This window comes from Diplotaxodon limnothrissa, linkage group LG23 (assembly GCF_057381915.1).
Source record: "Diplotaxodon limnothrissa isolate DT_005_m linkage group LG23, D_limnothrissa_male_GT1.1, whole genome shotgun sequence".
Lineage (NCBI taxonomy): Eukaryota > Metazoa > Chordata > Actinopteri > Cichliformes > Cichlidae > Diplotaxodon > Diplotaxodon limnothrissa.
The window spans coordinates 4,067,776-4,088,881 of NC_140617.1; the positions used below are offsets into that span (position 1 = coordinate 4,067,776).

Sequence of the window (21,106 nt, forward strand, 5' to 3'; positions counted from 1 at the left end):
GACTAATTTGAAGTTCAGTCACAAGTTATGAGCCCTGCATGCCACCAGTACAGAATAAGGTTATTAAACAGCTTGTTATAGCTGAGATTTTATGCACCTGATCTGAATAAGACTTTTTTTTGGTACAACACACATAAAGCCTTTAATTGGTCTACTGACAGTTACAGAGCAAATAACTGGCCTAATAGTAATTAGATACTTTCGCTGCTTTCCAAACTGCATGCCATGCATTGCATTGTATTTTACTGCACTTTGACATTTTGTCCGTGTTTGAAAGCTGACAGAGAGGCGTACAGGCAAAGGGAGTGGGTGGGGGTGGGTGACATGTGACAAAGATCTAAACGTCCTACACTGAATGCCCCGGCACCAGCTGAAAGGTGATTAACCACAAATAAGAGTCGGATCTAAAGGAGAGCAGCTGTGCTCTGTCTAGCTTTTCATACAGCAATTATTTTACAGATACAAGCTACATTTTCAAAGCAAACCATGGTAATGGAAAAAACCCCCCCCCCGTGCTTTCTCAAGTTTTCTTTGCAGCATTTCCTTTAAAGTTTCTCCATGTCTAATATAGCTGGTGAATATCCCCTCCTTTGTGTATGTATACGTATGTTCGAGGCCATTGTAAAGATTCATTAACGCTAAACGTAATGTCTGGTAAATTAATGTCTTGGTGTGGTTCGAAACTCTGAGCTGAACCCAACCCCCCATCTTCCACTAACATAGAAAAACGCAACTTGGAGGGGTTAGAGGAGGAGTTTGGTGTGGTGGATGGGGGTTGTGTGTGTCCGCATGTGTGTGAATGCAGCACTTTGCTGAGGCTGCAGATGGAAACGGGGTCTTTGAGTTTAAGGGCCAGTGGTGAAACCACTAAGAAACTGGTCATACGGAGGTCGAGTGTATCAGCCTGTGGAGGTCAAACCTCTCTGCTGTGTCTATGGGAGATCACATGAGCCTGAAAAGTCCTAACAGTGTAACTGTGTGTGTGTGCGTGTGTGTGTTACTTATGTGAGATGTCACCATGGCAATCATGTGGTGGAATGCAGCTCCAATCCTCTCTAAGTCGTCTAGGAGCGGCTGTGTGTGTGTGTGTGTGTGTGTCAAAGGTTCAGCGCACCCTAATCGTATGTCATTCTGGTGGTCTGCTCTCATGCCCCTGAGTTTAACCAATCAAATGCTGAATGTGAGACATAGACCCAAGCAAGAACCTCCTACTGCAACAGTTCTCATACATGTGGTCAAGTCCTTCCAGCACACCAATGATACTGCACATCTACGGGAGCTGACTAATGCTTGAACCGTACGAACTAATCCAGGTATACTGTGGCAAAGTGGGATGGGAGTTTATTTATTATTATTTTACATGCAAATAATAAATTCATCATGTTTTCAAAAGAAATGCTTTGTGCAACATGCAGGTTTGTATGTGAATAACTGAGGATTATTACTTCAATGTCTCAGACCCGAACACTGCATGTATGAAAGCCTTGAAATGGGAGCTGTCTAATTCCTGTAACTGTGCAACATTGTCATTTGAACAAGGAAAACTATGCTTGGATGCATTTTAGGGCAACCAGCACATAATAAAACATATGTGTTTCTATATACAGTGGAACCCCAACTTACGAATACCCCGTTTCACGAAAAATTCAAGTTACAAAGGCACTGAACAGCAATATTTCTGCCCGTGTTACGGCAAAATGCCCGAGTAACGAAATCCGTTGGCTCTGATTGGCTGAGCCTACAATGCCCACAATGCCTTCCGGGTGACAACCCCTTGGCTTCCGTACTTTCGCTTCGCTGTTCCACTTGAACGACATATTGTTGTCCTAGTTAGCATTTAGCCTATAGCCTATCATTCAGCATCGCCTCACTCAAAACGCGCAATGGGTGCTTCAACTTACGAAAAATTTTCGACTTACGAAAGACCCTCGGGAAGAATTAATTTCGTAAGTCGGGGCTCCACTGTATATAGTTCTTACACCCACTACGATACCTCATTTAATGCACATTCTTATTTAAATATTCCTTTTCCAGGTTACAAACTTTTTAACACTGTCTGGCTCATATCCACACATTCTGTATAATTCTGTATAATGTATTTGCATAACGCTGAGCCTGGCTTATGTTCTCAATGCATCCTTTTTAATTTTTCAGTATAGAAATGCTCCAGCAAATATTTTAGTCTCTATTAACTGCTGGAAAATGCTTACCAATGCTAAAAGTTTGGATTTTTAATAAATAATGACATTTTTTGGTCTTTGTAAAACTGCTTTCAGATGAAGATATGAAGATAGCATCATGATGTCTGCTACCTGTGAGAAAGAGAACTGATTCTCTCTGTGTCGTGGAAAAACAATGAGTTTATTTTGTCCAATTCTTGAAAAATGTTGAGTTGTTCCTCCAAGTCCAGAGTTTAGCTCGTATTCGTATTCAGGAGCCAAAACACAGCTTATACTGATGTTTTAATAGCGGTTAATTAAATCATTGTACTGGGGTGGCAAAGTTGCAACGCTAACACTGACTGGTCCAACGCATGATGGTCTCGGTCAATAGATGGTTCGTAAAACTTCTGTAGGGAGAGCTACACGATGATTTTGTAGTCTATTAAACAGTGGACGTATTTCCAGGAGCCTGACTCGCTCTGTGCATTATTTAGTGAATGAGTAAAGGTTCATTCGTAGCCTAACAAGTGTTCCAAATTCTTTGTGTGCTTCTTTTGTGAGGAAACCAAACACAATATTACATTTACGGTACCTGTGGAAACCAGTGTTTCCACCATGCTGCATATGCATTAGTTACATGAAGAAGTCATTTGTTTATGATTTTTGTAAAAGTGCCAAAGTGATTCTGACTCACCGGCTTTGCCTTCCCAGGCAAGCCCCAGCACTCCACTGTAGTCTCTGTCAGTGAGCAGGTAGGACAGGCAGAAGTTGCCCCAGTTGTTCTCCGAGTACAGACTTAGCAGCTTCTCGGGGCCGATGTACAGAGGAGACAGCGGGTCATTTTTATCCTCTTCTGTCATCACCTGGAGACAGACAAACACAGGAACACTCAAACACACCACAGTTCTGAGGTCCTGTATTTCAGCTTATTTTGCTGCTGTGACTCACTTCCACTCCCAGAAGAAGACACATGGGCACCATCACCGACTGATGCATGAACCCAAGTATCTCAATAAAAAGCTTGTTCATGACATGATTTTGAATGTGTAAAAGCTTCACTGTGTTATCAGCGATCAGCAACTGAAGAACATTGCTCAAAGGTTTGTGGAGTTTGTGCACTGTTCTGAAGCTTACTCTGAGGGACTTGACTTTAAAGTTGATCAACTGGATTCCACTGAAGTCCACCTTGTCGTAGATGTCATTCACAGCCCGGATGTACGAGGCGACCTGAGAAACCACAGTTAATGCGAGAACAACAGGAATCTCTCTGGAATTAAGCTAAAAAAAATTAGCTTTTTTGCCTTTAACAAGTCACAATAAGACAAGAAAAGGAAAAATGAAAACATTAAGTGATATATCATAATAACTTATTCTATCTCATTTATAAATAAAAACAAGATTTTCAGAAGGTTTAGCATTTTATCCTTTCAGTGCTATAACTGATATTTTCTTCTTGAAGATAACCTCCTCCTGCTGATTTGAAAAGATTGAACAATAGAAATCTGTTGACAACAATGTGACTGTTATATATGTAAATGTGTCGCGTCAGGTATTATATAAAGCACTGGGTGTTTTTGTTGTGGTTGGCACAGATTGTAACAGTTTCAGCAAAGCATGTGCACACCGGTCACATGCGCAGGTTTGATTCTGCACAGCAGGAGACAAACGTACAAAAGCGCCTGTGGGAAAATGCTCATGAATGTAAATATTGACAGCTTGGATGTAGGAGACATTCAAACTGGGACAGGAGCCTCTGACAACAAGGTTTTGCTTATTTACATTCAACGATCCCATCACGGCATCAGTTACAGTATATTTTCTCACTCTGTGCAACAAAGGTCTGGCGCTGAACCAGAGACAACAAATGTGCTTGTTTAAGGTGGAAAGAATCTGAGGCGGGTCAAAGAGGTGCTGAAAGGGTGGACAGCACAAGAAACTCCAGAGAGAATAACAAGTAAACTAAGGACAAACTGACTTACTCATTAACTGACTTGACTTTGACTAATAAGAGATTTAATTAGTCAAAAAAGAGATTCGTGGGAGCATGAACTCACATCTGTGCACTTATCTTGTTTTATCACAAAAATAATGACTCTTTATTGGTTTTTAATTCGGAGGAATCAGAAAGATAATCATACTGAAGTGGGTTTTTGCATTATCGTATCATCTTGTAACTAAACTCAATTTAAAGTAATGCATCATGTGACCTCTCTGTCTGATTATGTTTCTGACTGCATTGAGGCAATGCGGGGACATCGGCAGAAAGTAAGCTTTTAGCTGCTTGTCTGCTGATGTCGTGGCAGATGGCCCCGCCCCTCCCTGAGCCTGGTGCTGTCGGAGGTTTCTTCCTGTTAAAAGGGAGTTTTTCCGTCCCACTGTCGCCAAAGTGCTTGCTCAAAGAGGATCACATGATTGTTGGCTTTTTCGCTGTATGTTTTATTATTATAGGGTCTACCTTACCATATAAAGAGCCTTGAGGTGACTTTTTTTGTGATTTGGTTCTGTATAAATAAAATTGAATAAAATTGAATTGATATTGAATTTTAGCCCAGCATGTCCTTTAAATTCAATGCCTGCTCAACTGGAAAGTATTAAAAATGTTTTTAGCTTGCATCTGTAAGCTCAGAGTTGGCTTTTACTACAGCTGCAACAGTTGTACAACATTACAAAGGAGGGATTTTCATGCTTTAAGCTTTATGTGTTGTTTAAAAATAAAGAAAAGAGCGGATGCACTGTGCACTGTCGCCTTCTTCTTCTTCATTCAGCTGCTCTCTTCAAGAGACACCACAGCAGATCATCTGTCTCCATCGCATCCTCCTCTCTCACATCAACCTTCCTCCTTCACTACATCCACGAATCTTCTTTCTGATCTTCCTCTTTTCCTCTTAACTGGCAGCTCCATATTCAACATTCTTTGTCCAGTATATCCACAGTCCCTCCTCGGCACATATCCAAACCATCTCAGCCTTCACTTTAACTCTTTCTCTAAACTGCTCAACCTGAGCTGTACCTCTGATATATTTATTACTAATCCTCTCCTTTGTCATTCCCAGTGAAAATCCAAACATCATCTCTGCCACCTCCAGCTTGGCCTAGAAAGCATTTAAGCATAGAAAGCAGTGCTTGTATAAATCGGTGTGAATGGATGAATGATACATAAATATGTCTGTGCAGGTTCTCAGTCCTCCAGGTCATGGTAGTCTGAGGAGTTTGGGAAGAAAGTGACTGGACTTGTTTCACCTCTGGTCAGAGAAGCTTCTTCAGTTCTAAAACCAAATGGAGAGTCCCAGGTATTTAATCCGTAGTGGGAGTTGTCCCTTCAGTGCGTCATTGACCCACTATTGATCATGGGATGATCTGATATCGTCGTGTTGGTGTTGTTCCTGGAACAACATAGTAAATGTTGTTCCAGGATCAACATTGCAAGTGACCAATCACATTGTTGTGACGTTATTCTTTGGCGCGCCAAGCCATTCGTGCATTTATGAAATTCCAATGTTGCAAGGACAATATCAATTCTGCTCAGCGTTTATTAAAGAACATACTGAAGAAACTATTTAGAAAAATGATAACAATTCTGGCGCAGGTCTTTGCACCTGACAGAGCCTCATTTAGCCATGTTTGCAGCCAGTGCAACATAATGTCCCTGCAGTGCATTGCGCCACGGCTGCTGTGTGCGTCAGAGCGGGGCCTGGCATTTGCATCTTCGTTCGGCGTCAAGGTAGCAAACACTTTTATTGTTGACTATCTCAAAGGTAAATAATGCAGCACAAATTGTTGTCCACTCAATCCTTTGATGTTGGTCGATACAAAATCAGACAAAAGTTTAAGTCGTGACCAAAATCCAACCTTAGCCCAGCATAATGCTCCTTTGATATTTAAATAATATGATAGCAGGTAAAGCCTGACGCCGTGTACTGAACTACTAGCTGGTACATTTACAAAAAGGATGATAAGCAGTAAACAAACATAGATTTAGTATAGTTTTTTTTTTGTCTGCCTGTATTTTGAAACAAGAGGCTTGAATGATAACTTAAAGTCTGACTAATGATTGCACTTGTTTCATTAGGATAAGGCTTTACTATCGACGAATGACATTAAGTGACCCGTGTACCCAAAATCCAGGACACCAAATGCAGTTCAGAGTGTGTAAACAAAGTGTGGAGAGTTCTGCCAACAGGAGGGGAAATGTGCTGTGATTTGATGCTCCTGCAGGATGTCCCAATAGAGAAACACTGTGCTCCTAAACGAGCGCCCTGTGGCCCTAAAGGCAGGGGATCTTTTGTTTGTGATGTCAAAAAAGCACAAAGAATCAGAACTATTCTTAGCTCTGTTTTTTTTTTACATGTTTCTATTTAGATTTTTGTGAATCTTTCTAACCTTTGCAGCAATCCTGAATATCTGAAGCCAAACTTCTTAAGTGGCAAATAAAGCAGTTTTGAACTTCTCACCTGAGCCACAACAGCTTCGACAGACATGAATCTTTTGTAGTAGAGGTAGTCAGCACGAAGGTGGAGGAGGCAGGTGGTCTTTGACTCATCCAGAGTTCTCCTCGCCCGGCTCACTGGTGCCTCCTGTGGATAAAAATGCAAGGACGTGATGCAAAAGAAAAACCGATGGGAGACCGATTTGAAGTTTGTTATTCTCCATAGCAAATATTCAACAGAATGTACTGAAATTACAGATCTGATTCAGGGAGAAAGATGTCATGAAGTGGCAAAAACTGCACATACAAGAGTTTAAGAAAATGAAAGCAGATGAAAGTGAGACTTTCTCAAAGTAAATGTTGACACAGAGCTCGTACTCATGACCTAGTGGGAGCGGGGACAGGTAGTGTCAGGAACACAACTTGGATGCTTAAATGGGAAAAACATCTGTTGAGAACATCTCATGACCAAACAGTGGAAGTGATGTCTGACAGGAGGTATGTTGTTAAAAATGGATTCATACTAATGTCCCAACATTCACTGTTGACAATAGACTTTGAGAGCACCACCCACTTGGTCATAGGTTAACAATTTTCCACGTGCCCATGGGGAATATTAGATTAATTGATACAGCAGATGTTTATAACAGCTGTTCTTATCATTTTACAGCCAAGGTCGCCTGTGAGGCGGCCGCTCAGCTCCCTGCTGGTCACCACGCTACCGGCGATGTGATAACAGCCTTCTGGAGTTATAAACAGCAACTTACCCGGTGACTCACGAGGCCCAATAAAAGTGAATGAATGGTCAGTTATAAAAGATGAATCAGACACACGAGTGAATTTCTTCCAAAAACAGTTATAGGATTGGCTATAAATAAAGATTACAAAGGAGGAAAGAGGAGGAAAGTGGATACAGTAGATTCTTCATTCAGTTTATGTCTGGATGATCATACCTGACTGGATCTGAGGTTTTGGGCGAAGACGTTTAGAGTTTTTGCAGCACAGAATCCATCGGGGGCAGACGTCATGTATGACAGAGCTAGTAACAAACACAGATATTTACAGTCACAAAAATACAGAATCTGCACTGTTCTTCTACCTCGCCTTTAGCCAAATACACAGAAAGTTGCAGATTGCCAAGCCAATGAGTGACGCTTGTCCTTGAGCACGTTTATTCACGTTGCTTTCTCTTCAGTCATGCTAAATAACTGAGCAGAGATCAAAGGCTTGCTCCACCTGCAACTATTCAAATTTACTGGAACAATTTAGAAAGATCAAAATAAACACATGATGTGATGTACTCGTCGGCCACAGTGTGATCTTTGGAAGATATTTGTGCTGACATGATAATGGTAAATAACTTGCTCTGCATGTTTGTTTCTCTAGGGGCAATGATCAGTGAACAAATACTGAATATATGCATGTAAGAACTGGACTGCACAGAAAAATTTCCTGCCTGTACTGATTGCTAGAACTAACCCCAACCCCAACCCTGTGCGATCCTTATTCTCTACTAAATAGTTGCATGAGGTCACAATAAAGACTTTACTCCTCTAATAAGAAAAAATCTACAGCTGTTTCTGGATTTTGCTGGGAAATTTTGAAATTCTCTCTTTTAGACCTGTTCCTGCTGTACTTCATTTTATTTATTTTTAGTCATTTCCAAATGGAAGTTAATATCAGCAATTAGAAAAAAGAGCAACAGAATATTTAAAATATCAAGTGAAAGGCCCTCAAACTGGAAACTTACACGAAAATCAAATCACATGATGCAGATCAGTCATGTGGTTCCACTCTTGAATTTGCTAACGATAGCAAAAGCTGGGGATTGGATCCTTGTTGCACGAGCGACCATTCGTGCAGCAATCATGGGCAGAAGCACCCTCACACAATTTGTAAATAGGCCTGCATTTGGAAACCAGCACACTGGTCTGGAGTGAGAGCAATGGAGCCACATGTGGAAATGATGTTATAACTGCTGCTCTGATTTCATTAAACCATTGTCCATGATTTGCAACACCTCTGGGAAGGCTGTCTCATTCAATCTGATGCAATAATGATGGGTCTGCAGCCACGGGGGGTATTGCTTTTGCATGTTTTGGCGCATCATGTTGCATTGAAAAAGCCGCAGAATTTCACAAAAGTGCAAGAAGTCAAAGGGTGCTCACACTGAAAGAGTACAAGGTTTATAGTCAGGAAACCAGTGCAAATGGAAAGTAATGTAATCCACTCTGCATTAATGTTGACCAAATATTATTGAAATCCACAGTTACAGTAGAGTCACATGACATGATGATAAGTGACTTTAAGGGGTAATGCAAAGTTTGTGTGTGAGAGACACTCAGGCATGAACCTACAGCGAGAGAACACATGATTGGATCACACCATTATACCAAAGTCCTTCAGCCAATCAGAACCCCGTAATTCATCCTATACATGGCACAAGTGGGGGTGGGTATAGATGCGGAGGCCTAAATGCTGGGTGTCGACTACCCACAGACTGAATTATTTCCAGACCACATGTCCATGTTCTCTTCCTTAGTCTGTTGAAGAGTCTCACAGCAGAAGACAAATCTTTGTGTAGTCAAACTTGCAAGCAAATAGTTTCTTCTTTATAATATTTGTTAAGAAATAAACACCTTTTTCCAACTGGAAACCAAAGACAGCAACTAAATGGATTTAATTGGAATGGCCTCTTGTACAGTCAGGGCAAACAGAAAAGGATTTTCCCAGATGAAAAAAAACATCAGTGTCACATTTCAGCCAAGACCCTCATTTCCAACAGATGCTGGAAGCCACTTCTACCGTGAAGAAAAATGTAGATAATCCAATCCAGAGTCAAAGTCTTATTCCAGCTTTTTAGTGTAACAGTTACATTATTTACACACAAAACAAAAATTACAATCCTGCCACACAATCACAGAACAGTTAAATCTTTAATGGATGCTCTTCCTGTGCATAAATTGTTGCATTGTGGTGAAGAGATTTGGGTTGTTTGGGAGCAGGTCCAGAACAGGCACTGAGGATGGAAATGAATAAAATATGTGCGCATAGGAGAGCTCCGTTTTTGGCCTAAAGTTACTGTTTTAGGGGCCAGATGAGCTTGTTGGACCCCCCTTCTATTTTCTGGGGGGCTGGAGCCTATCCCAGCTGTACACAGTGGGCAGGTCGTTTGTCCTTCCCGGGCCCATGTTGGACATTAGATCTCTCTTTCTTTTATCCCATAGCCTCTGTCTCTTATTGTACTCGCTTTTATTGTTGTCAAAATATTAATTTAACAAAATTATAAGTGTCACAAGCATCATCTGTGATACAGTAGTATCAGATAAACTGTTTCCAGGGGGTGAACATTACTCATGAACACATGGTCGTTGCCCAAATTAGATCTTTGATCTAACAGTTATTCAGTGGAGTCACAGTTTGCCCGATGATGTCATTTGCACACTAACTGGGAAGTTGCTTGGTGATCCTACTTCAGATATTTCTCATCAACCCACGTCTTCTCTATTTATGCAATTTATGAAACTTAAATACAGCTAAAGGTACTTCCCACTATGAATGACACTTGCTGAGTATTTGTTTGAAATAATGTAAGAACATTTTGATGCATCTTCAGCCATTTTCACAAATGCACTGAACCTTTCTGAATTAATCAAGACTGAAGTGTCTAGCCACGTTGGAACAGATTAAATGGTATTAAAACAGCAAAATGCAAAGTCTGTGTGGGGTCCTGTTGTGCAGATTTACCCAATGTGAGACTTGCCTCCTGGAAACTCGGATTAGGAAGCACCCTCACCTGGATTTTAAGCAGTGAGAACAAAACTCAGACAAAATACCTCCCTTTGTGTGCTACATGCCAAAAAGGACAACTATCATTTTCAAGAGCTAAGAACTCTTACATTTTCCATCCAGAGCATCACCTGCATGCAACAACTGAAGCGACTTCAGCACCGACTCAAATGTTTAATGACTTTCTTGTATTGCTGGAATATCAGGAGTTCAGCCGGGGTGAGAGTTATTTCTCAAATTCTCCAAGCTTGCATGTAATAGATCAGTAAATACAAAAAAGTAGATGTTTGAAGGTCCATTTATGTCATTGTAAGATTACAAAATGTAAAATAAATCCTCAGTAGATGTTCTGAAGAGGATATATATTGTGGGCAACGACTACTTCCTGATTGTAAAGGCACTTTCAGTTTGAGCAATTACGGACCCAGCAGTTAAACATTAAAAGTTCTAATAAATGTGGATATGTATTACTTTTCATTTAACCAAAAGGAATTTGAGGTTAATAATTACCCATCATTCCTAGGCTACTCCCTAGCAGTAGGAAGTAACTGCAAGTAACTCCCTATGCACGATCTCTGTAGCTGTAGCTCAGGTGGCAGAGCAGGTCAGTCACTAACCAGAAGGTCGGTGGTTCGATCCCAGGCTGCCTCCTGGCTGCATGCCAAATATCCTTGGGCAAGATACTAACCCCGTGTTTGCCTACTGGTGGTGGTCAGAGGGCCCGGTGGCGCCAGTGTCCGGCAGCCTCGCCTCTGTCAGTGCGCCCCAGGGCAGCTGTGGCTACAATGTAGCTTGCCGTCACCAGTGTGTGAATGTGTGTGTGAATGGGTGAATGACTGAATGTAGTGTAAAGCGCTTTGGGGTCCTTAGGGACTGAGTAAAGCGCTATACAAATGCAGGCCATTTACCATTTACTTCCAAAGTACTTAAGATGTCTTAGATGGCTAAAAAGATTCATAATAAATAGAAATGTTAAAAAAGTGAATTCTCATAATCACAATGGAAAGTCAATGATATGTTTAGGTAAACTTAAAAGATATATAAAAATTTAAAACTAAAAAATTTCCTTCCTTTTTGGTATTGTTAATTTGTTACACTGATAGTTATAAACTGCATTTTTGCAACATAATTGTTTTTTTTAAACATCTAGGGGGCAACCAGCTTCCTCTATCTTTATTTATGCAGCCCTGAAATTAAACAAATTTGTTTCTTATTGCCTTTTTGATAGTATTTACATGCATAACTTAGTGTTTAGTACGTGGGTATGTCCCTAAGATATGTCTATGCATTTTAACTTTTTTGCATGTAGTTTAATGACCTTTAATGGTATGATTGCATTAGCCAAAACAGATACTGATAATTTGAGTTTTTATTCAAATTTTTAAATGACCAGGACAATACTGACCATCATCTATGGGTGGAAGACTAGCTGAAGGGTTCCCACAGTGCAGACAAAATGACTTGTTACATTGTTCATATGTTCCTTAATGTTACCACACTGCACTATGATGATTTGCTGCAATATGTCCGCTCCTGGCTTGACCTGTCCCCCAGATCTGAAACATGTTATGGCATCAGGGACTGAAAGTTCCTCATGCGTCCCTTGTTGCCTCCACACGACACCCACGGGAAGTGGAAATATACACAAGAGCAGACGCATTATGTCACCCATCTCGTGGTCTAATTTACCACTTTGTTTAGAAGCATTGATTGTTTATTTATCATCTGCAAAATCTTTCACAGCTTCCTGCAGATATGCTGGCCTTGTGAATGAAAGAGCAGGATGTTAACAGCTGCGATGCTATCGCATGCAAAGTTTGGATACAGCTTTGAAAGACGCTGAAGGAACGGCAGGAGGATTAGGGAGGAAAGGCAGCCGCGGAGTCTGTGCAGACTTCTGGAGAAACGGTGGGGGGAGACGGGGTTTCTTGCACAATGTGAATTATGTTTCCAGTAAAAAGCTTTCTTGGAAAAATTCAGATACTATTGCAAATGTGCACCTTCAGCAAGGGAATCACACTTTGGCATCCACATTGATTCATATACTCTTTGACGGTTGTCTGATGTACCCCATCTGGATAGATCATATGATCCTTAGCCAAACCCAAATTCATCTTAATCTGTTGTTGTAGAAATTGTCTCCAAAGCCCTCAAACCCTGAAGAAGTCGCCACATATTGCCTTTCTTTCTTCTTCTCCTTATTTTAGAAACCTACCTCCTTCTCTCACTCCTCTTCCTCCTGATTTAGGCCCAAGCCTCACCCACCCCTCCTGTTTCAAGAGTCACACCATCTTCGGTTTATCTTTTCTTTGGCCAGTGCCCAGGCAGTGAGGGCCCCTACACCCCCTCTTAAAGGGCTTTTCTGTTACATTATAAGGTCCCCGGGTACTACACTGACCTGTAGTAACATTAGTTTGAGAACTACAGGCTGCAGATACTACACAAGCGAGGAGCACTGAGGATGAAAAATAGTGGGAAAGACGTGTTGCTGTAAAACTGCCAAAAGGGCCATTAATCAAGCTATTGATATGTTTATGCCAAAGACCAGGAAATTCAGGTCATGGTGTATCATTTGGATTGCAAATGCACAAATATCCTGCACAGTGAGCATTACTGGGACCCTTACTCCAGAGGCACTAGAAGTTTGAGTGCAGGACAACCTTTTCATTGAAGTCGAAGCAGTCTTACCCATGTCGTCCTCACGGTAGATTATTGAGTGGTGGTCTGCTGGACTGCTGGTGTATCTGTCAGATGGCTCTATGTGATAAGTCCCATTTTCTGTATGGATAGTTCCCTCAAACTGTCCCTGTAACACAGAGCCATGGCAGGCGGAGGCAGGTTCACCTGCATGACCAGGGCAGGAGAGATGGGGATTAGAGAGACGTGAGATTACATATGATACTGACAGAAACCTGAATACAGGAGGCAGCAACTGCACACACAAGGTGAGGTATGGGGTAAGAGAGAAATCAGCCTTTTGCAGCTCAGATTACTTTTTAAAATCTTTTTATATATTTTGCATATTCTGTTGTATTTCTTTTGTTGTACATTGCGTAGTTCTTCATAATGGTTTCTAAATTATAATTCACTTTATTTATCTATTCTGTTTGGCATCTGTGGACAGCAAAGAAAGAATTTCATTGTACAGGGAAATCTGTTTCTTTCCATTGCATATGAAAATAAACCTTGAAACCTGAGACTTGAATGAGAACTTTTGAAATTCTGCAGAGGATCTTTTATCCTTGTGCCCAGCATGGTTTATTTTGGCCTAATCAATGTGGAGCTATTACTAAAGATGTTTCTTCAGGTGGAACTTTCCAGATCAAGCCGAGGTTAAATTCTGATTGTAGTGAAATTGGTTAAATAGATTTTTCCTTTTTCTTTTTTTGCAAATGTAGACAAATTGTTTGGAGTCCCACAGGATGACAGGATATCTCTCTGATACCAACCTTCTAGTATTCCTGAGTAGATGTGGAAAAGATCAACATACGTTGAATCATTTTCACTGACCAGTGTAAAGTCTTTGGAAAATACTGCACTGTTTTGCCTCAAAAGCAGGTGGAAAGTCCTGAAGGGAAGAAAAACACAAACAGCTTACAGATGTGGTCAAAGCTTTGTAGTGTTGTGGGAAGTATGCAGATCTATAATCTCCTGAGATATATGGACTAATGAGTGACTAATGTCTGACATGTGTTACAGGTTTAGGAGCAACAACAAAGAGTTTGCACAATCAGGTATTTCCTAATAGTTTAACCAAAGAGTTGCATATAGACAGACATTTTCAACCAGTCGCCCAGACGGAAATATGAATTTACCTGTGAAAAGCAGTAAAATTCAAATGCAGTGTATAGTCCTGAGATTGTGTGGCTCTCTTGGCTCTCAAGTGCCTCCTGTGAAGATCTTCCCTGTCGTAAGACAAGCCCTCGTAATACTTTATGTAAGGACTGATGCTACTCACGGCACCTGTTGGAAAGGAAGATGTTCCTATTACTGAGGAAAAGCAACATTTTGAAAGTATTTTTGTTTCTAATTTTCAGGTAACTCTGATTTTAACAGCTTGTGACTACAATTCTCGATGGCTGGATATCAGCATCTGAGCCAAATCCTGATTGATAGTGATCTATTCCTGCCTTATCCGCACTTGTAGTTGATTACAGTTTGTGGGCATCTGCTTGATGCAGGAACAGTTTGGTGATAATCTGTACCGTTTTCAAAATGATAGAGCACCATTTCACAAAGCAAAAGTGATAACTAAAGGCTTACAATAAATCAAATTAACATTATGTTCCTATTGCTGAGAAGTTCCAGTCACCCGTTTCAACTTATCTAATTAGTGGTCATAGTGGGGTCTCAAGTCTGTTGCAAGGCCAACACAGAGACAGACAACCATTCGCACCTACAGGCAATTTAGGATAACTAATTAAACCGCATGTATTTGGACTGTGGGAAAAAGCCAGAGTAAGAGAGAATCCACACAGAAAAGTCTTACCCAGATGGTGTATTTGAACCCCAAACCTTCTTGTTGTAAGGCACCAATGCTATAAGCACAACGCCACCATGCTAGCCAACTGAGAAGCTCACTAAACCTTATCCGACTGAGAACCTTTGGTCGGTCCTTATAAAGCAGGGGATCAAACGGAAACACTTGACCAGCTTCAAGCACTGATAAGGCAGGAATAGTATATGCCATAAATAAAGATAACAGTCCAGAAGCTGATATCACATTGTGGTTCGAAATATAATAGAAACATGTTCAAAAAGATCAGATGAACAAAATCTGAAGGTCCCGAATTTGCACCACTGCCAAAGCTTGGTCATGACTGTAAGCAGCCTTTACAGAGTGATTTGTACTTGGCACACTACACCACAAAGTCAATCCTGATGCAGATGACACATTCCTAATCTTAAAAAATCCTTGTTTATTACAGGAAACATATTCGGTTTTTTAAACACAATCTTTACTCTGTTTTGTTTTCCAGCAAGTTGTGTTTGCAGCTGTTGGAGGTTAAACAGCAGGGGAGTTGTTTTGGAGTTGAGCCTTGTTATCTAGGGCCATTCTAAGATGCTAAGGTTTTGAAATAAATGTTGCTGTGCTTTATTAATGTAAACCTAAACCAGAAATGTGATTGTTACTAAGTGTCAACATTCACTCTCTCAGTAAGCAATGGTTTGTAAAAAGTTACTTTAAAATTAGACATGAATCCAAGTCTGCTATTCATTCTATTAGTAGCTTTATAGTGCAGTGGTTTACACATGGGCATAGCAAGAAAAACATCCACAGTTCAATGACAAATAGATACATATTCCTTGGAGGATGTGCCAGGAAGCATCTGGTGTAAAAATTTGCTAAATCAGATATGTGGGGCTCCCCCTCTTGAATGAGAGCATCAAAAGTAGCTGCTTCTAAATTCTCAAAAATATCTTTATTCTTTTTGGAAGATTTTTTAATTAGTTTCATTGTTAAAGCAAAGAAATATTAAACATTTTGAATATACATAACTTGTTGGACTTCAACATGACTTCCGATCAAGATTATAATGACACAAACTTTGCTAAGCACATTCATGCTCCAAGGGGAAAAAATAAATCCAGCAATAAACCCAAATTTATCCTAAATAATCTTTCCAGACAATATCCTCTTGGCACAATCACAACAATTTTAACTGTCTGTCTGCCTAAAACTAATCTGCCATCTACTGAGTGTTTTCTGGCTAACTGCAGAAACCCTTGAGGGAAGAAAATTATAATTCCCTGTAGCTTGCATCCATTTTTAGTTGCCCATCATGAGTGACTCCCGCATAAATACACTATAATGCACTCCAATAAGCAAGACTAAGTGAGCAAAACATTTTTCTCCACTGCTGATAACACTTTGCAAGAGCACACTTCTGTACAGCATTCCTGAGGGGACAGGTTGAGACATGTCTCGCCCAGGACAGACCAGTCCACCAAAACACAGCCATTTCATACACACACAGACACTCAGGCAGACTGACGCTCACATACGCACATGTGACTACAAACAGCTCTGCTTATTTTAGGTGCAGTCCTAAGACCTCTTATTCAGACAGTATTTAGAATCTACCTGTAATCCATTCATGGCAGCCCACAAGCAAAAGCAGCAAACAGCAGTGTTGGACCCCCATCGTCTCCTTATTGGGGCGCTCTTCTCCTTTCCTCACCTCTCTCTGTCTTTCTCATCTCATTTCTCCTTACCTTTCTCTTCGGCTTATCTCGTACCTGTGGTTTCCCACACTGGAATGTGACTACTTATAAAATTCAAGCCATGACACAGGAAGATATGAACACTGACACACTGGAGAGGCACATTCAGACTTGTTTGCTAACAGATACCTGCGCAGTTGCAGGAAGTTTTTCAAATGAAGTTGTGAGATATGTTTCTCAAATAGTTAGCATAGCGCAGAGATTCTCACTTTTTTTTTTCTGGTATGTCCAAAAAATCAGCCCTCACAACCAGCATATTCTGGGGGGGAGATCAATTACTACTAATAAAAAAGGATAAAAGTTGAATTTAAAGGAACTAAAGGTCCTCAAGATGAAATTTCCCCAGAGTTAGAGAGCTCCTGGTGGGCAAGATTAAATGTGACAGAATCAAAAGTCATAGAACTGCTGTGAAAAAAGTATTCGCCCCTTCGCCCTCAGATTTCTTCCTTTTTTAGGTTATTGATCATCAAACTATTTTTTTAGTAGCCAAAATAACCAGATTAAATACAAAATGCATTTTTTAAATGATGATTTCATTTGTTAATGGAAAAAAAAAACCTCACTAAACTTGCCCTGTAAAAGTAATAGCTGCCAAGGGCTGCACGACCAGTTCTTATATTTAGGGGCCAATTACTTCTTCCACATATAGAGACTAGGTTTGGATAGATATATAAATAAAGGAATCAAATTCAAAGAGGCACATTTTCTGATTAAAAGTCAACAGAATAACACAGTAGTTGTTTGGTAAAAGAAAGCATACAAGCTGTAAATAAGTTGCTTGATCATGTTGCAGTTTTTAGTGTTGCAGTGACTCAGAAATGATTCTGAAAAAGGAAGATGTCTCCCACAGGTCTAATTATTGACCCTTGTGTAGAAAAGAAAGTGCTGAAATGGTTCCTTCTCATAATAAATACGAGAAGGAAGTAATCATATGCATGACTAACACTGTGTGAAGGGTATTTTGTGTCCTCATCCTGAGCAAAGAGGTGACAGTTTAAGATTTTAGAACAATAGCAGAACCAGGACATCAGTCGACCTGGAAGTGATGCAAATAAAACAAAGGTTTTACTGCTTAAAATAAAAGCCACCTGTGTCACTTCTGCAACAAGAAAAGCAACATGTTTACAACAGTTTGCCACATAATTAGAGATCTCGGGAATCAGGGATTATGTAATGGTAAAGAAAGCAGTCATAATCAGCGTAGATTGGATGTGGGAAGTGCTACTAAATTAATGTGTGGATATTTATGGCTTAGAGTTGTGCATTTATACAGTCATGGTAAAAACTGTTTAAATGGCTTAATTTTTTTTTGTTTCATATCAGAAACTAATAACAATCACCTAGTCCTTAGCAGGTGCTAAAAACCGGTAAATAGTTTTTACATTTTACTTGTGGCATTATCTATTTAACCATAACAAAGCCAAAATGACGAAGCTGTGTGGAAAAACAATAAGTGCACCCTTGCTACTTCCATAGGAATTAAAAGGGAAAATGGGAGTCGGGTCAAAAGCACTTCATTAACTGAACAACAGCAAATCTGAGCATCTCAATAAAAGCAGAGGTTTGCAGTTTCTAAAGAATTTGAAGTCGACATTATACGGTGAGAAGGATTATTCACGCAGCACAGTTAAGGTTTAAGTTGCAACTGTGCAAACCACAAGACTGCTGGAACAATGTCCTTTGTGCAGATGGGGCCAAAATGGTTTGGCCTTAACTCAGACACACAACTCCATGTTGGAGAAAACCAAAACACGGCATATCAACACAAGCGTCTCATACCACCTGTCAACCACGGGGGAGGAAGGGTGATCATTTGAGCTTGTTTTGCAGCTTTGGGATCTGGACACCTGACAAATGTGAGGCCATCTCCCCGACACGTTTTGTTGTTCATCTCAGCTCATATTTACCTGATTTTAAGACCTGCTGAGCACCAGATGTTTGATATTTTGCCGTGATAAGTAAAATCTTAGAATTTTAAGAGGATGTAATATAAGTTTGATCTATTTTTACATTTAGAGCTTTTGTTTTGTTTTGTTGTTTGTTTTTTGTCAAATGTATGTCAGCAGATGTCCTAATTTGCTTTCTTGACAACATAAAATGAACGCAGGTTGGAAGCAACTTTATTTTATTTATTTTCTATATTTAAACAGTTTCAGTCTTAAGTAAATAACAGGTACAAATGATCTGAGAGGTTTTATTGACATATCACATTGTGTTGATGATATTTGCATTGATAAAAACGTCTTACGGGACTTCCTCACATTGTCCCGGAGAAGGATTTCTAGTTATCGACATCCTGGAGCTCTCAGTGGGAACTGGAGCCAAGTGAATCAGACCGGATTAAAATGGTTTCCATATTGTTAGAGTTTAGCAGCCATGTTTGTTATTTTTTTTATTTTTTTATGAATCCACAGCAGATTTTATTGCATGTTTAACTTTGATTCCTTTTTGTTCCTGTAAACCTAATTTGCACTCATCCTTCCTGTTTTAATATTTATTGTTTATGAAGGACTAAATCAGTCGGCCCGGTTTTGCGATCATGCAAAGTTGTCCTTATGTTGTGTTCTCATGGTGTAGTAGTAGAAATTTGTCCAGTTAAGTCTTATGCATCAGACCGCTTTATTTTTGAAGTTTTATAGTATGTCTGTGCACACGTGGACACATAAGATCTGCCTTTCTAAGAGACAGTGGGATAACGTCCTCACTTAATACAGCTAATATTGAAATTTACTAATACTGGATGGATGTTTCAGCTGGGTCACATCCAGCCACAGATTTCAAACTTGGCCTGCAGACGGGTTCTTGGCCGGATAAGCTACTACAGATGAACATATTACTATCAGTTTACTCCAACAGGTCTGTTTTTACAGCCTGGTTTAGAGCTTCCCCTCCCCCATCCCTTAATCATTCACCAGCAGGCTTCCCGAAAGGTCTCCAGGGTTCCGGTGATTGGCTGAAAAGGAATCACCCGGATTCGAAGACACACCCACCAGGCTCACACAACTTTGGCCACACACACATATCATCAAGAAGTCTGCTTGTGGCTGTATTATCAATAAAACAAAGTGCAACTAAACACATGCGTGGTGTGTTCATGTGTCCTTTGGGTTGTCAGAGTGAGCTTTTTATTATTTTAAAATGGAAACGGCTTAAATGACATCAAATATAGTGAATAAAAATACAAAATCAGAAGTTGTCTGTTGAAAACAAGCAACTTTTACAGCTCTCGGAGAGGCCCCATAACCTTTATGCTTCCTATCATTACCTTTATGAAGTGTAGAGGTTACTCAAGGATGTTGGCTTTAGACAGAGGGTTAACTCACACACTATCTCAGCGTTTTTCTTATGAAATGTAACCATGACTTAACATTTTATAGCCCAAAGTTTGCTTTATTTGGAACATTTTAAAGCGCTACAATGCCACATTCTTGAAACAAAAGAATTCAGGTTTCAAATCAATCCTTTCCAAAGGTTTCCTGCTCGCATGGATCTCATCACTTGTTGCATATGTCACAAGTATCCTAAAGTTTCTTCTTCTTTTTTTAAGGCCACGCTACTGTAACCGATCCTGTCGGTTTCTCCTTTTTCGAGTTGCAGGAGGTGGTCTCATGAGGTTTTTCGTCTCTAACTCGCTGAAGTGTTTTTCATGGGAGTTTCTGGTGGCCTTCAAGGCTAATTCAAACCAACACTATTCCTGACATCCAGTGTGACCCTACAAATGTCTACATAGTTAGTTTGAGACAAAGGATCACGGTTTCTTTGGTTCTCAGGGGGGTTCATAGGTTATGGGAATTATCAAATCACATCATTCTGCTGACAGAGACAAGTGTGAACCTCTTTACCGACATGACCCAGTTCACAAAGGGCCACGGCTTTCCCTTTCTTTATAACATGCAGCGCACAATATCCAGTCTGTGTTAGACTCCATAATGACAGCATTGTGTCCACAATTTGAGCTAAACAGATAGATGAGTTGGCATCCTACGCTGTCTGTGTAACATCTGATATCGCCGCTGGCAAAACATTTAGAAGTTTATCTGCAGGATCGTGTTTGTTTGCAGTGGCTTCTTTTACACTGATCACAATCAGTATAAAATAATGGAGTTCTTGAAGAGCGCACTGTAGTTGTATTTCAGTGTGGACTCACATTGTACATCCAGAAAGAGAAAAACACTACACATGGCTGTCCACTTGCAATGCAATGCCTCCCCCTACAGTAAACACGTCATATGCAGTTTTTGTTCATATTCCTTGTAAGGCTGTAGGTGTGATTCCCCTTTTTCTTTTGTTGAAATCTTTATAAACCTTTAATCTCTTTTTTCATATGACTAAAAAAGTAACATTAGGATATGTTTGTAGTTTTGTGAGGGTTTTTTTTTTTTTTTTTGGAGACAGGTGTGGCACTGTGCACTGTGGCAAAACACATTTCAAATGCTGTTCATTCAAATCTCTCAATATTTCATAAAACTAAGAATCGTTAATAGATTTTGAAGGCCTTGTCATG

General features: G+C 40.1%; 1 protein-coding gene across 2 annotated transcripts in view; it reads right to left on the bottom strand.

The window, feature by feature from the left end:
* Positions 1–16,544, bottom strand: part of LOC146607302 (disintegrin and metalloproteinase domain-containing protein 10) — a 29,470-nt gene extending 12,926 nt beyond the window's left edge. Inside the window, exons 1-9 of one of the 2 annotated variants that reach the window (XM_085347505.1) lie at positions 16,463–16,544; positions 15,028–15,030; positions 14,193–14,340; positions 13,827–13,945; positions 13,066–13,221; positions 7,542–7,627; positions 6,614–6,736; positions 3,297–3,389; positions 2,857–3,025 (exon numbers count right to left, since the gene is read on the bottom strand). In XM_085347505.1, coding sequence (XP_085203631.1) covers positions 2,857–3,025; positions 3,297–3,389; positions 6,614–6,736; positions 7,542–7,627; positions 13,066–13,221; positions 13,827–13,945; positions 14,193–14,340; positions 15,028–15,030; positions 16,463–16,523 — 958 coding nt within the window. In that variant the 5' untranslated portion in view covers positions 16,524–16,544. The remainder of the gene's footprint in view (positions 1–2,856; positions 3,026–3,296; positions 3,390–6,613; positions 6,737–7,541; positions 7,628–13,065; positions 13,222–13,826; positions 13,946–14,192; positions 14,341–15,027; positions 15,031–16,462) is intronic. The other variant, XM_085347504.1, reaches the window with a different exon arrangement.
* Positions 16,545–21,106: the final 4,562 nt, after the last annotated feature.